General features: G+C 45.5%; 1 protein-coding gene across 25 annotated transcripts in view; it reads right to left on the reverse strand.

Moving 5' to 3' along the window:
• Positions 1-6,840: 6,840 nt before the first annotated feature.
• The window catches only part of DMBT1 (deleted in malignant brain tumors 1), a 53,732-nt gene continuing 47,531 nt past the window's right edge, over positions 6,841-13,041 (reverse strand). For all 25 annotated transcript variants that reach the window (XM_010859206.1, XM_010859212.1, XM_010859210.1 and 22 more), the window contains 3 exons: positions 10,085-10,473; positions 9,224-9,492; positions 6,841-7,400 (listed from right to left, as the gene is read on the reverse strand). In XM_010859206.1, coding sequence (XP_010857508.1) covers positions 7,234-7,400; positions 9,224-9,492; positions 10,085-10,473 — 825 coding nt within the window. In that variant the 3' untranslated portion in view covers positions 6,841-7,233. The remainder of the gene's footprint in view (positions 7,401-9,223; positions 9,493-10,084; positions 10,474-13,041) is intronic.

The following is a 13,041-nucleotide window of genomic DNA, read 5'->3' on the forward strand; positions in this document are numbered from 1 at the left end:
AAGAGTCTTCTCCAACACCACTGTTCAAAAGCATCAATTCTTTGGCACTCAGCTTTCTTTATAGTCCAACTCTCACATCCATACATGAGTACTGGAAAAACCATAGCTTTGACTAGATGGACCTTTGTCAGTAAAGTAATGTCTCTGCTTTTTAATACACTATCTAGGTGTGTCATAGCTTTTTTTCCAAGGAGTAAGCATTTTTTAATTTCATGGCTGCAATCACAATTGCAGTGATCTTGGAGTCCAAGAAAATAAAGTCTCTGACTGTTCCCATTGTTTCCCCATCTATTTGCCGTGAACTGATGAGACTGGATGCCATGATCTTAATTTTTTGAATGTTGAGCTTTAAGCCAACTTCTTCACTCTCCTCTTTCACTTTCATCAAGAGACTCTTTAGTTCCTCTTCACTTTCTGCCTTAAGGGTGGTGTCATCTGCATATCTGAGGTTATTGATATTTCTCCCAGCAATCTTGATTCCAGCTTGTGCTTCATCCAGTCTGGTGTTTCGCATGATGTACGCTGTATATAAGTTAAATAAGCAGGGTGACAGTATACAGCCTGACGTACTCCTTTCTCAATTTGGAACCAGCCTGTTGTTTCATGTCTGGTTCTAACTGTTGCTTCTTGACATGCATACAAATTTCTCAGGAGGCAGGTAAAATGGTGTGGTATTCCCATATCTTGAAGAATTTTCCACAGTTTGTTGTGATCCACACAAAGTTCAGTGCAACACATTTGACAAAATTCCTGCCAATGCAGGAAAAGCGGGTTCAATCCCTGGGTCAGGAAGATCTCTTGGAGTAGAAAATGTCAACCTGATCCACTACTCTTGCCTGGAAAGTTCTATGGACAGAGGAGCCTGGTGAGTTACAGTCCATGGTGTTGCAGAGTTGGACACGACTGAGTGACTGAACACATCTATACTATGATGACATTTGTAAGCAGTGACATTTAACTTCAGCCATTCCAGTTTGAATTCCTTTTATTTTTCTTTTCAGCTTGCTGTAACTAGGAATTCCAATACTATGTTGAATTTAAGTGGTGAGAGTGAGCATCCTTGACTTGTTCCTGATCTTGGATGGAAATGCTTTCAACTTTTTACCACTGAATATGATATGAGCTTGGAGAAGGCAATGGCACCCCACTCCAGTACTCTTGCCTGGAAAATCCCATGGATGGAAGAGCCTGGTAGGCTGCAGTCCATGGGGTCGCTAACAGTCGGACACGACTGATCGACTTCACTTTCACTTCTCACTTTCATGCATTGGAGAAGGAAATGGCAACCCACTCCATTGTTCTTGCCTGGAGAATCCCAGGGATGGGGGAGCCTGTTGGGCTGCCGTCTATGGGGTTGCACAGAGTCGGACATGACTGAAGCGACTTAGCAGCAGCAGCAGCAGCATTATATGAGCTGTGGACTTGTTGTATATGGCTTTTATTATGTTGAGTTGTGTTCCCTCTATATACACTTTGTTGAGAGTTATATTTCTTTTTAAAAAAACTCTCAGGAAATTGTAATCCATTACATCCTGTGACGAAATTTCACCAAGTACCCTTCATTTCTCTGTCAAGTCTTTCTTATAATTTACGTGAAATTATCTCATATGTTAGGTGCTAAATAAAACTCACTTTGTATTATTAGAAAAAACTCTCAGGAAGCATCGCTTTTTGAAGCAGAAAACTTTGAATTGCTAGTTCTTTTTTTGACAAACAATATTTATTAAATCAAAGAAGTAATGAATGGATGAATGGGTAAAATACTTATTTTTAAAATCTGTCTCATTACGCTTGTTTTCATAAGACCATTTTTTGACCATGCCATATCACTTGTGGGATCTTTGTTTCCTGACCAGGGATCAAACATGGGCCCCAGCAGTGGAAGGGTGGAGTCCTAACCACTGGACCACCAGGGAAGTTCCATCATGAGACTGCTTTTTAAAGCAGTTTTAGATTCAGAGCACAATTGTGAGACAGGAACAGAGGTTCCCCACATAACCCATGCTCCACACATGCACAGCCTCCTCTACTACATCAAAACTCAGCAGAGTGGAACATTTGTCATAACTGATGAATCAGAGTTGAAGCATCATAATCATCTGAGGTTCATAGTGTACATGAGGGTTCACTCTTGGTGTTGAACATCCATGGCTTTGGACAAAATATATGACATGGATCCATCGTTATAATAGCACATGGAGTATTATCACAGTTTTCAAAATCCTCTGGGCTCCACATCATCATCATTCTCCCTTAAGCCCTTCAAACCATTGACCTTTTTATTGTCTTCATAGCTTTACCTTTTCTAGAATGTCCAATAGCTATAATGGTACAGTGTAGAGCTTTATCAGATTGGCGTCTTTCACTTATCAATATGCCTTTCAGTTTCTTCCAAGTGTCTTTTTGTGGTTTGATAGCTCATTTCTCTTTAGTGCTACAAAATGTTCCATTTCTGGATGTACTCTACTTTACTGACCCATTCACCTTCCAAAGGACATCTTGGTTACTTCTGAGTTATGACAGTTATTAATAAAGCTGCATAATATCTGAGTGCAGACTTTCGTGTGAAAATGTTTTCAACTCTTGTGTGTAAGAACCAAGATATATGATTAGATACCACATGTAACGGATACCATATGACATTTGTCTCTCGCTGACTTACTTCACTTAGTACGACAACCTCTAGATCCATCCATGTTGCTGCAAATGACATTATTTCATTCTTTTACGGATGAGTAGTATGTATGTATGGAGAATGGCACCCACTCCAGTGCTCTTGCCTGGAGAATCCCGTGGGCGGAGGAGCCTGGTGGGCTGCAGTCCATGGGGTCACTAAGAGTCGGGCACGACTGAGCGACTTCACTTTCACTTTTCACTTTCATGCATTGGAGAAGGAAATGGCAACCCACTCCAGTGTTCTTGCCTGGAGAATCCCAGGGACGGGGGAGCCTGGTGGGCTGCCATCTATGGGGTCGCACAGAGTCAGACACGACTGAAGCGACTTAGCAGTAGTAGTATGTATGTATCTCTCTATATATGTATATATACACCACATCTTCTTTATTCTTTCACCTGTCAATGGGCTTTAAATTGCTTCCTTGTCATTCTATTGTAAACAGTGCTGCAATGATGTATTTTATTTAATTAGAGTGCATATATCTTTTAAAATTATTTTTCTGTATTTATTTTTGACTGCACTGAGTCTTCATTGCTGTGGGCTTTCTCTAGTTGTGGAGATCGGGGCTACTGTTCGTTGAGGTGAACAGGCTTCTCATTGCAGTGGCTTCTCTTGTGGAGCACAGGCTTCAGTAGCTGTGGTGCACAGGCTTAGCTGCTCCGTGGTGGCATGTGGGATCTTCCTGGACCAGGGATCAAACTCATGGCCCCTGCATTGGCAGGCAGATTCTTAACCACTGTACCACCAGGGAAGTGCATGTATCTTTTTTAATTAGAGCTTTCTCTGGTTATATGCCTAGGAGTGGGATTTCTGGATCATATATTAACTCTATTTTTAGTTTTTAAGTACAGAACCTTTGTACTGTTCTCCATAGTGGCATCACCAATTTACATTCCCACCAACAGTGTAGGAGTGTTCCCTTCTCTCCACACTCTCTCCAGCATTTGCTATTTGTAGACATCTTAATTATGGCCATTCTGATCAGTGTGAGGTGATAATTCATTGTGGTTTTGACTTGTATTTCTCTAATAATTAGTGGTATTGATTCTTTTCATGTGCCTATTGGCCCTCTGTGTGTCTTCTTTGGAGAAATGTCTGTTTAGGACTTCTGCATTTTTTTGAGCAATTTTGTTTTGTTTTGTTTTAATTAAGCTGTGTGAGCTGATCATACTCTCTTGGTAACTGTAGCACTGTAGTAAATTGTGAAGTCAGATAGTGTCAGTCTCCCAATTTTGTTCTTCTCCTTCAATAATTTCTCATCTATTTGAATCATTTCCCTCCACAAATAAAGCTTTCAATCAGCTTGTCAATACCCACAAAATAACTTGCTGGGATATCAAAAGGAGTTGCATTGAATTCATAGCTCAATTTGGGATCTTGACAATACTGAGTCTTCCTGGCCTTGAACATGGATTGTCTCTCCATTCACTTAGCTGGCCTTTGATGTCTTTGAACAGAGTTTTGTGGGTTTTCTCATATAAATCATGAAATAATTTTGTTTAATTAAAACCTCAGCATTTCATTTTGGGGTTCTAAACTAAATTATATAGGTTTTATTTCAATTTTTTTGCTTGTTCATTGCTAATATATAGGCAAGCAATTGACTTTTGTGTAATAACCTTTTTATTCTGCAGCCTTACTATGATCATATATTACTTCAAGTAGTTTTCTTTTAAACAATTCTTTCACATTATCTAAGAAATGATCATGTCATCTGTGAACAAAGTGTATATCTTCCTTACCAATCTGAATGTTTTTTACTTACTTTCTTTGCCTATTGCATACTGGAAACAAAACTTTTCAGTAATTAGTATGATACTGAAAATGAGTAGTAAGAGAGGATATACTTGCCCTGACCCAGATGTTTGTGGGAAAGCATTGTCTCTCAGTAAGTATGATGCCAGCTATGGGGTTTTTATACATATTCTTTAACAAGCTGAGGAAGTTTCTCTCTGTTCCTATTTCATTCTGAATACTTCTGATGAATGAGCTGAATTCTTTCAAGTGTTTTCATGCATATATTGTTCTGATCATGTGATTTTTCTTTTTTGCCTTTTTGATGTGCTAGATTACAATAATTGACTTTTGAAGGCTGAGCCAGACTTGTGTACTCATAATAGACCCCACATGACTGTGCGCATAATTCTTTTTATACATTGCTGGATTCAGTATACTATGATTTTGTTGAGAATCTGTGCCTGTATGAGTTTTAAGTTATTTCAAAATAATTTTTTTTAGAAATATTAAAAGTTATGCTTTCAATGATACTATTGGTCACCTTTAAGATTCCAATTACAATCTTTGCAGGAGTGTTCTTAAAAATTAATCTTAAAAAATTAATCTAGAATGCTAGGTAAATCCATAAAGACATAAAAGATTCATGGTTTCGAGGTAGTGTTAATCTTCCAATTGGATGGAGGTGGAGAGGGATGACCGTTTATGGGCACAGAGCTTCATTTAGGGCTGCTGAAAATGCATTGCAAGTTGACAGAGATGGTGGTTGCCCAACATGGTGATTTGGAAAAGGCAATGGCAACCCACTCCAGTACTCTTGCCTGGAAAATCCCATGGACGGAGGAGCCTGGTGGGCTGCCGTCTATGGGGTTGCACAGAGTTAGACACGACTGAAGTGACTTAGCAGCAGCAGCAACATGGTACTTATACCAAATTCCACTGAAGTACACACTTTAAAATGGTTCATCCTATGTTACCTAAAATTCACCTTGTTAAAAGTGAAAACTGAAGTCGCTCAGTCATGTCTGACTCTTTGTGACCTCATGGACAGTAGCCTACCAGGCTCCATGGTCCATGGGATTTCCCAGGTAAGAATACTGGAGTAGGCTGCCATTTCCTTCTCCAGGGGATCTCCCCAACCCAGGGATCGAAGCCAGGTCTCCTGCATTGCAGACAGACGCTTTACCATCTGAGCCACTAGGGAAGCCCACCTTGTTAAAACATTCACCCAAACAAGCTAATCCAGAGTGAATATCTGTTCCAATTGTTGATTTCATTGGCCAACGTGTTTAGCATTTCGTCTATTTTATGTGTTGTCGTTTGGTTTCACAGGTCCATTTGGAGTGGGATGTTTTTGTGAATCTCTGTGTCTTTCTTCCTCTGCCCTGTCCCCATCCTCCATCCCCACACTCTCCTCTCCTGTCTTAGCAGTTTTGCAGTGACCATGAGTCCAGAACCAAGGGCAGCTCTAGTAGGAGATCTGGTCAGAGATCCAAGAGCACCAGCTGTGTCTGTCTTCTGCCTCCCACAGTGGGGCCCCAGATCCAGCAGAAGATTTTCATCAGCCTCTCTTGGTTGATGGTCATTGGGTGGGTTGATGTTCATCAGTCCCCATGAGGTTGGCTGGCTCCTGGTCCTTCCAGTAGGTCCTGCCTGTAGGAGAGACAGGGGGTCCCAGCTCCCATGTAACCCCTGAGCTTCACCCCACCAGCCATTAGTATTTCATCAAACAAGAGTGATTTAAATGAGGATCCATTGGCCAAAGGACAGAGGTTTTATTGGCCACATGGCCAACCCTCTGCCGCAGCGTCAACCTGGCCCCCTGTCAGCCTGGCGGGAGACGCCTTCACAAAGACTTTAAAGGTTCCCACTTCCTGTACTCCCTGACCCTCCACCAAATCCACTCTCCTCCTCACACCTCCCAGGAGATCATATGGGAGGAAGGAGATGTGTCCAGGGTCACTGCTGGTTTCTGTCCTGTGACCCCTTGTAAGCTCCTAACATTTCACCCTCTCAACCCACAGCCCCAGCTTGATGCTGCCCCAGGGCCCTCAGGTCAGCCTTGGCCTCCTGAAACTACCTGCTCCATCAGGGACTCATAGCAAGAAGGAAGTGTCCCCAGGGCTCTTCTACAGAGGCTGTAATGGGTCTGGGAGGGGAGGCAGGCAGATATGGGGGTGGGTGGCAGTCTGCCCACCCTCGGTCACCTTGCCTATGAAGACCCCCAGGGGCCGTGACTGGAAACGGCTGGGAAGCTGTGTCGGTCCTGTCTGTCCACTGCTCACTCCACAGTCTCCCCAGTCTTGGGGTCACTACAGCGAAGGGCCCCGTGGCCATTCTCATTCCTGCGGGAGCCCCTCTACCCGTCTACCAAACATGAAGAGGTCCATGCTGGGTGCAGCCTCGGAAACAAGTGACCAATCTGACAGTTGCTTTGAAAAAAGTTCTTTATTCAGCTTGCCCTATAACAAGGAAAGGCTAAGATATATACACCACAGGCCAAAGAATCTGGTTCCTAAAAGGTCAGAAAAGAAATTCTATCCACAACAAGTGCTCCTAGTGTGTAAGATCCCTGCTACAGGCAAGATTTTTAGGTCCCTGACCTGCTTGCCTGACATTTGTCCCTGTGCCGAGCCCGTGTTTTGGGGGAAACCTGCTCTCATTTTTCTCACCCCCCCTCCTCCATCCACCCCCACCATTCACCAGGCCAGAGTTTAACACAGTTGTGTGCTCTGGGTACCAAGCTCTGGATGCTGGTTTCTTCCCTCCTCACATGGCTCCAGAGCACAGGGACTTGGGTCTGAGCACCACATCCTCCTGCTTCACATCTTAGTGCTTGGAGGCTGGGCACAGGCCGCCCGCACTCTCCGCCCCAGTGCGAAGGCTGCCACGGCCACGACCATAACCACGAGGACCCCGGCAAAAATGGTGGCAGTGTGGTAGCTCCCGTGGGTGCTGGTCTCCTCCTCTATGTCCACCACCTGCCGGTCTGGGAAGGAGAGGAGACTTGAGGTCAGGATGAGCCCAGCAGGGAAGGAGAAGGGGAGACAAGTAAGGGCAGGGTGGGCGGGTGGGTCCCAGGGCACGGTGATGGCAATCAGAACCATTTGGTGGGAGGGAAAAAAATAAAGGGAGAGAGGAGTGCTTTTCAGGAAACTGAAGTCAGATTCCCCCGCCTCAAGGGCAGCTGAGTGTCAGCCTTGGGAGATTTCACAGTGTCTTGTCAGCTCTTAGGAGCAATGAAGGATTCTAAACATAAGGGCAGAGATGGGCTTTGGGATAGTCTCTCTGGCTGAAGGCGCCTAATGGATGTGAAGGGAGGGAGTTGGGGCATTTGACCCCATCTGGGAATGGCTACAAAGGTCCCAGCAAGGGGCAGAGACACAGACCTTGAGCTACTGCTGTGTCAGTGGGAATAGAGAGAGAGGAGAGACAGGAGCAGTGCCCCATCGGCACCCTTTGTCCGGTCCCTGCCCCACCTTCCTTCTCTCTGTAGCTCCACCTGCCATGGCAGGTGACCTGTGATGGAGCTGTGTCTCCTCCTGCTGGAGCTGCAGGGGTTTTGATCTATTTAGTTCTATCTCCTAGCACATAATAGACCTTCCAGAGATGATCTTCCAAAGATCACACCAGTCCACCCTAAAGGAAATCAACCCTGAGTATTTACTGGAAGGACTGATGCTGAAGCTCCAATACTTTGGCCACCTGATGTGAAGAGCCAACTCATTGGAAAAGACGCTGATGCTGGGAAAGATTGGATGCAAGAGGAGAGGACGACAGAAGATGAGATGGTTGGATGGCATCACCGACTCAGTGGACATGAGTTTGAGCAAGCTCTGAGAGATAGTGAAGGACAGTGCCTGACATTCTGCAGTCCATGGCATCTCAAAGAGTCAGACACGACTGAGCAACTGAACAACAACAAAAATGCCCGGAATGCTGAAAATGTGAGGGAAGAGCCTGGAAGCAGCCAGACTAGGGGAGGGCCTGGGTCTGGGCCCTGGGAGGGAGGGAGCTGTCAAAGACCCTCGGTGAGGATGAGCCTGTGCCTTCAGGGGGGATTGTGGCAGCTACTGCTGCCCCACCACTAACACCACCACATTTGTTGACCTGGCCCAGCCTGGACCAGAAATGATGGGAATCCCTCTGCAAACATAACCTCATCTGCACCCACAACAGCACAGCACAGCAGGGGAACTCTGCTCCCCATTCCAGGTGCAGAAAATGAAATGGCTTTTCCAGGGTTAACCGCTAGGAGCTGTCAGAATAAACCAGTCCTGCCTGGATCTACACGGCCCTGCACAGACCCTGAGGTCACAACCCTGAAGGTACAGTTTGTTATCATCATAGGTAATAATGTGATCATTAATGTTAACATTGATGACAATATGATGGTAACAAAGTCACTGATCTTTGCAGCCAATGACTTGTACCAGGCAGAGGCCAAAGCAGTGTAACTAACGGTGTTTTATGTAACCCTCTCTGCAGTCCTAAGAGCTAAGTATTAACGTTTTTGTTTCATGGATGAGTGTGAGATCGGTATTCAGAACTCACAGGATAAAGGTGTCAGGTATGCTGTGTCCCAGGTTAGAACTGTCTTGACCAAACCCCTCACATGCATCCCCCCCACAGACCAGAAGCCCTTGGAAGAACACGGGAACCAGGTCTAGTTCGACTCTGTATCGACTCCATGTCATATAGCACAGGTGCCCTATTCAAGAGGAAATAGGACAGCCACAGAAGCAGCCTGAGTCCCTGTGGTCCACAGTCCGGGTCCCAGGCAGATGGGGGTGTGGGAGGGGGACCACCTACCGAGGTTCCTCTTCTGGGGCGAGGCCTGCAGCTGGATGGGTCCCAGGACAACATCCACCTTCTCCTGGTAGGAGCTCACATCCCTCTTGGCCCTCACAATGCAGCCTCTGTTGCAGCGGGAGAAGGGGTCATACGCCCTGCACACGACCATCTTGCACTCCAGGTACACGGAGGGGAAGCGGTTCAGGAAGTGGAAGGAACTGAACTTGAAGCGGACGATGTTGGACGAGGGCTGGTGGTAGGTTTGGTAGGTCTCATCCTTCACACACCTGGAGGAGCAGAGGAGTGGCTGTGAGCTCTCAGCAAGGCGCTGCACTCCTCATGCCACCCGACCACGCAGTGCACGTCCTCTGGGGAGGATGGCGGTCACGGGGTCACCTGCTCCCTTCACAACCCTCCTGTGGACCACCTGCTGGGCAGCCTCTTTATCCACTGCGCCATCTACCCCTTGTTTAACCTTCCCAACAGACTGGGATAAGGGCTTCACTACACTCATCTGATGGCTGAAGAAACCGGCTCAGAGAGGTGCGATTTTCTATCCAGGGTGATGCAGCTAGCATGGCACTGAGCTGGCTTCTCAACTGCAGTCTGCTTCAAAATCAATGTTGCTCCTGCTACATGCATATCTTTGGAACCTTAAGACTCGGCTGGAGTTTAGTCACTTGGTCTAGTGTTACTTTATAGCTAAACTGCTGGATGACAACTGACGACTCCCTGAGTTCTCCAGATACCCAGAAATGATAGCCTGGCTGCTGAAGCCTGAGCTACTGGAGCCCAGTCTGCATTCCTTGTGCTCTGGGCTAGCTGGGCATGAGTTTATCAGGTAAAAGCTGAAGTCCACTCCCAGAAGACGCTACTTACCCGCTCCGGATGAGATCGTAGGTCAAAGATGTAAAGTCATTGGGATTCGGTGATGCCACACAGGTGTCCACAAATAAGGCTAGGGAAGGGTTAGAACGGAGGATTTCAGCCTGAAGGTACAAATTCTGGTTTAGGTCCACATAGTATGGGCTGCTGGTCACCGGATACAGGAATGAAGAGGATGTATAAAAGGAAATGTTCACGTCAAAATTGCCGTATTGTGTGTTCTCAATGTCTATGGTGTCATTAGTAACATAGACCGTGTTAACCCAGGTGTTCTGGAGCATCTTGCAGCTGACGTGAATTTGGAGGTCCCTCTTCCTATTGATGATGCTTCTTGAAGCAGTCGCTTTGAGGAAGTTGGAGTAGGTAATGGTGTCGTTATCCACCTGGGAGGGGCAGGAAGGAGAGCAGAATCAGGCAAATGTCATCCACTAAGGGCATCTCATTGCTGGTTTGGGTTAGGAGGAGATTGAAGTGATGCTGCAAGACTGCAAAATGCTTCCAAAGCCTCAGAGAGATGGGAGGTACCTGTCGCTATGGCTACCGTTACCTGGGATGGACACACTTCGCAGCAAGATCCCCTCCTTTCATACCTCCCCTTTCCTTTGCCTCAGGATACAGACCACAAGGCTGGTGGTCCCCCTGGGAGCTGCTGCTCATGGAAGGATGGGTGTGTCCGGATGACCCCTACCCCGGCTGCATGACTAAGTTGAGTTTGGTCTTCCTGGCTTGGGGCCCTTCGGGCTGTTCTGTTTCAGTCTCACTCTTGGTGGGAGAAATCAAGGGAGGCAGTTGTGAGGGAGGGGTGGCTGGCAGGATTCGATTTCACTGTGCTGTGGGGATGCGTGTAGCTACTGCAGCTTGGTGTCTGAAGCTGCCGGAGCCCAAAGCAACAGAGATCCAGACTTATAGCCGTGGCAGCTCTCTGACCTCTGGGCAGGAACCTCCCCAGAGGTTCTTATGGAGCACCGGGTGGGTGCCATGGCAATGCAGGAGCACTTCCATCACGCTTTGGTTCTCCGCTCCCCAAACCACAACACCATTTCCTACTGCACCTTTCAGGAAGCAGCAAACTCATATGATTGTTGGTCTCTCATGCTGCTTGATGTGCTTATGTCTTGTAAGAGCAATCTCTCCAGGGAAAAGAGTCTCGAAACCTGATGGTCTATGAGCAACTCAAGGAAGGGTGATGTCTAAGCATCTCTCTTTTCCCAGAGCTTGGTAGTGCTGATGATAGCATCATTAGCATCAATAAAAATTCATGGAATGGAGGAAAGGCCCAGAGCATAGAAGCCCAGCCAAAGTACTGTGATGGAAGAAGGATGGAGCTGGCAGTAGCAAGCCCAAATGGCCAAAAGGTCACAGGTGAACAAGTGCCCCTGGAAGCCCTATGGTCACGATCCTCTGGCCGCAGGTGAGGTGAGCACAAGAGCAGCATTCCCAGGTGGAGACAGGGGAGTGGGGGAGGACTCTCCCTCCCAAATGCTGTGATGGTCAGAACCTTGCCTGGTATGAGTTCCCACCAGTTGTGGGCGCTTTTGCAGGAATGGACACAAAAATAGTGGCCTAGATAGAAGCCCTTGTAATATGTGAAACAACCGTACTCTTTAAAAAAAAAAAAAAATGGAAGGGGGACTTCCCTGGTGGTCCAGTGGTTGAAGGGCAGGGGATAAAGTTTTAATGCCTAGTCAGGGAACTATGATCCCACATGCCCTGTGGCTGAGTCAAAAGAAAAGTGAGTCGTTGAGTCAGTTACACATGTACACCATGAGGAGCAAACGTGCATTCCTGGCCACTTGGGAGATTAGACAAGTTCCCTTCTGAAGCCAGCACTTGTACAACTTAAATATAATTATTCTTTAGAACAGCATGTATTGCAGAGGCTTTCACTCCATGTCTGAAGTCGCAGAGCTCAGCTCTGAGTTAGTCCCTTCCAGAAAGACTTGTGAAAAGAGAAAAGTTTAACAAGTAACTAAAGTGGTCAGATATGCAGATGACACCACCCTTATGGCAGAAAGTGAAGAGGAACTAAAAAGCCTCTTGATGAAAGTGAAAGTGGAGAGTGAAAAAGTGGGCTTAAAGCTCAACATTCAGAAAACGAAGATCATGGCATCCAGTCCCATCACTTCATGGGAAATAGATGGGGAAACAGTGGAAACAGTGTTTATTTTTTTGGGCTCCAAAATCACTGCAGATGGTGATTGCAGCCATGAAATTAAAAGACGCTTACTCACCAGAAAATTACTAGAAATAATCAATGACTATAGTAAAGTTGCAGGATATAAAATCAACACACAGAAATCCCTTGCATTCCTATACACTAATAATGAGAAAACAGAAAGAGAAATTAAGGAAACAATTCCATTCACCATTGCAACGGAAAGAATAAAATACTTAGGAATATATCTACCTAAAGAAACTAAAGACCTATATATAGAAAACTATAAAACACTGGTGAAAGAAATCAAAGAGGACACTAATAGATGGAGAAATATACCATGTTCATGGATTGGAAGAATCAATATAGTGAAAATGAGTATACTACCCAAAGCAATTTATAGATTCAACGCAATCCCTATCAAGCTACCAACAGTATTCTTCACGGAGCTAGAACAAATAATTTCACAATTTGTATGGAAATACAAAAAACCTCGAATAGCCAAAGCAATCTTGAGAAAGAAGAATGGAACTGGAGGAATCAACCTACCTGACTTCAGGCTCTACTACAAAGCCACAGTTATCAAGACAGTATGGTACTGGCACAAAGACAGAAATATTGATCAATGGAATAAAATAGAAAGCCCAGAGATAAATCCACGCACATATGGACACCTTATCTTTGACAAAGGAGGCAAGAATATACAATGGATTAAAGACAATCTCTTTAACAAGTGATGCTGGGAAATCTGGTCAACCACTTGTAAAAGAATGAAACTAGACCACTTTCTAACACC

This window comes from Bison bison, unplaced genomic scaffold, assembly GCF_000754665.1.
Source record: "Bison bison bison isolate TAMUID 2011002044 unplaced genomic scaffold, Bison_UMD1.0 scf7180017864456, whole genome shotgun sequence".
NCBI classification, from domain to species: Eukaryota; Metazoa; Chordata; class Mammalia; order Artiodactyla; family Bovidae; genus Bison; species Bison bison.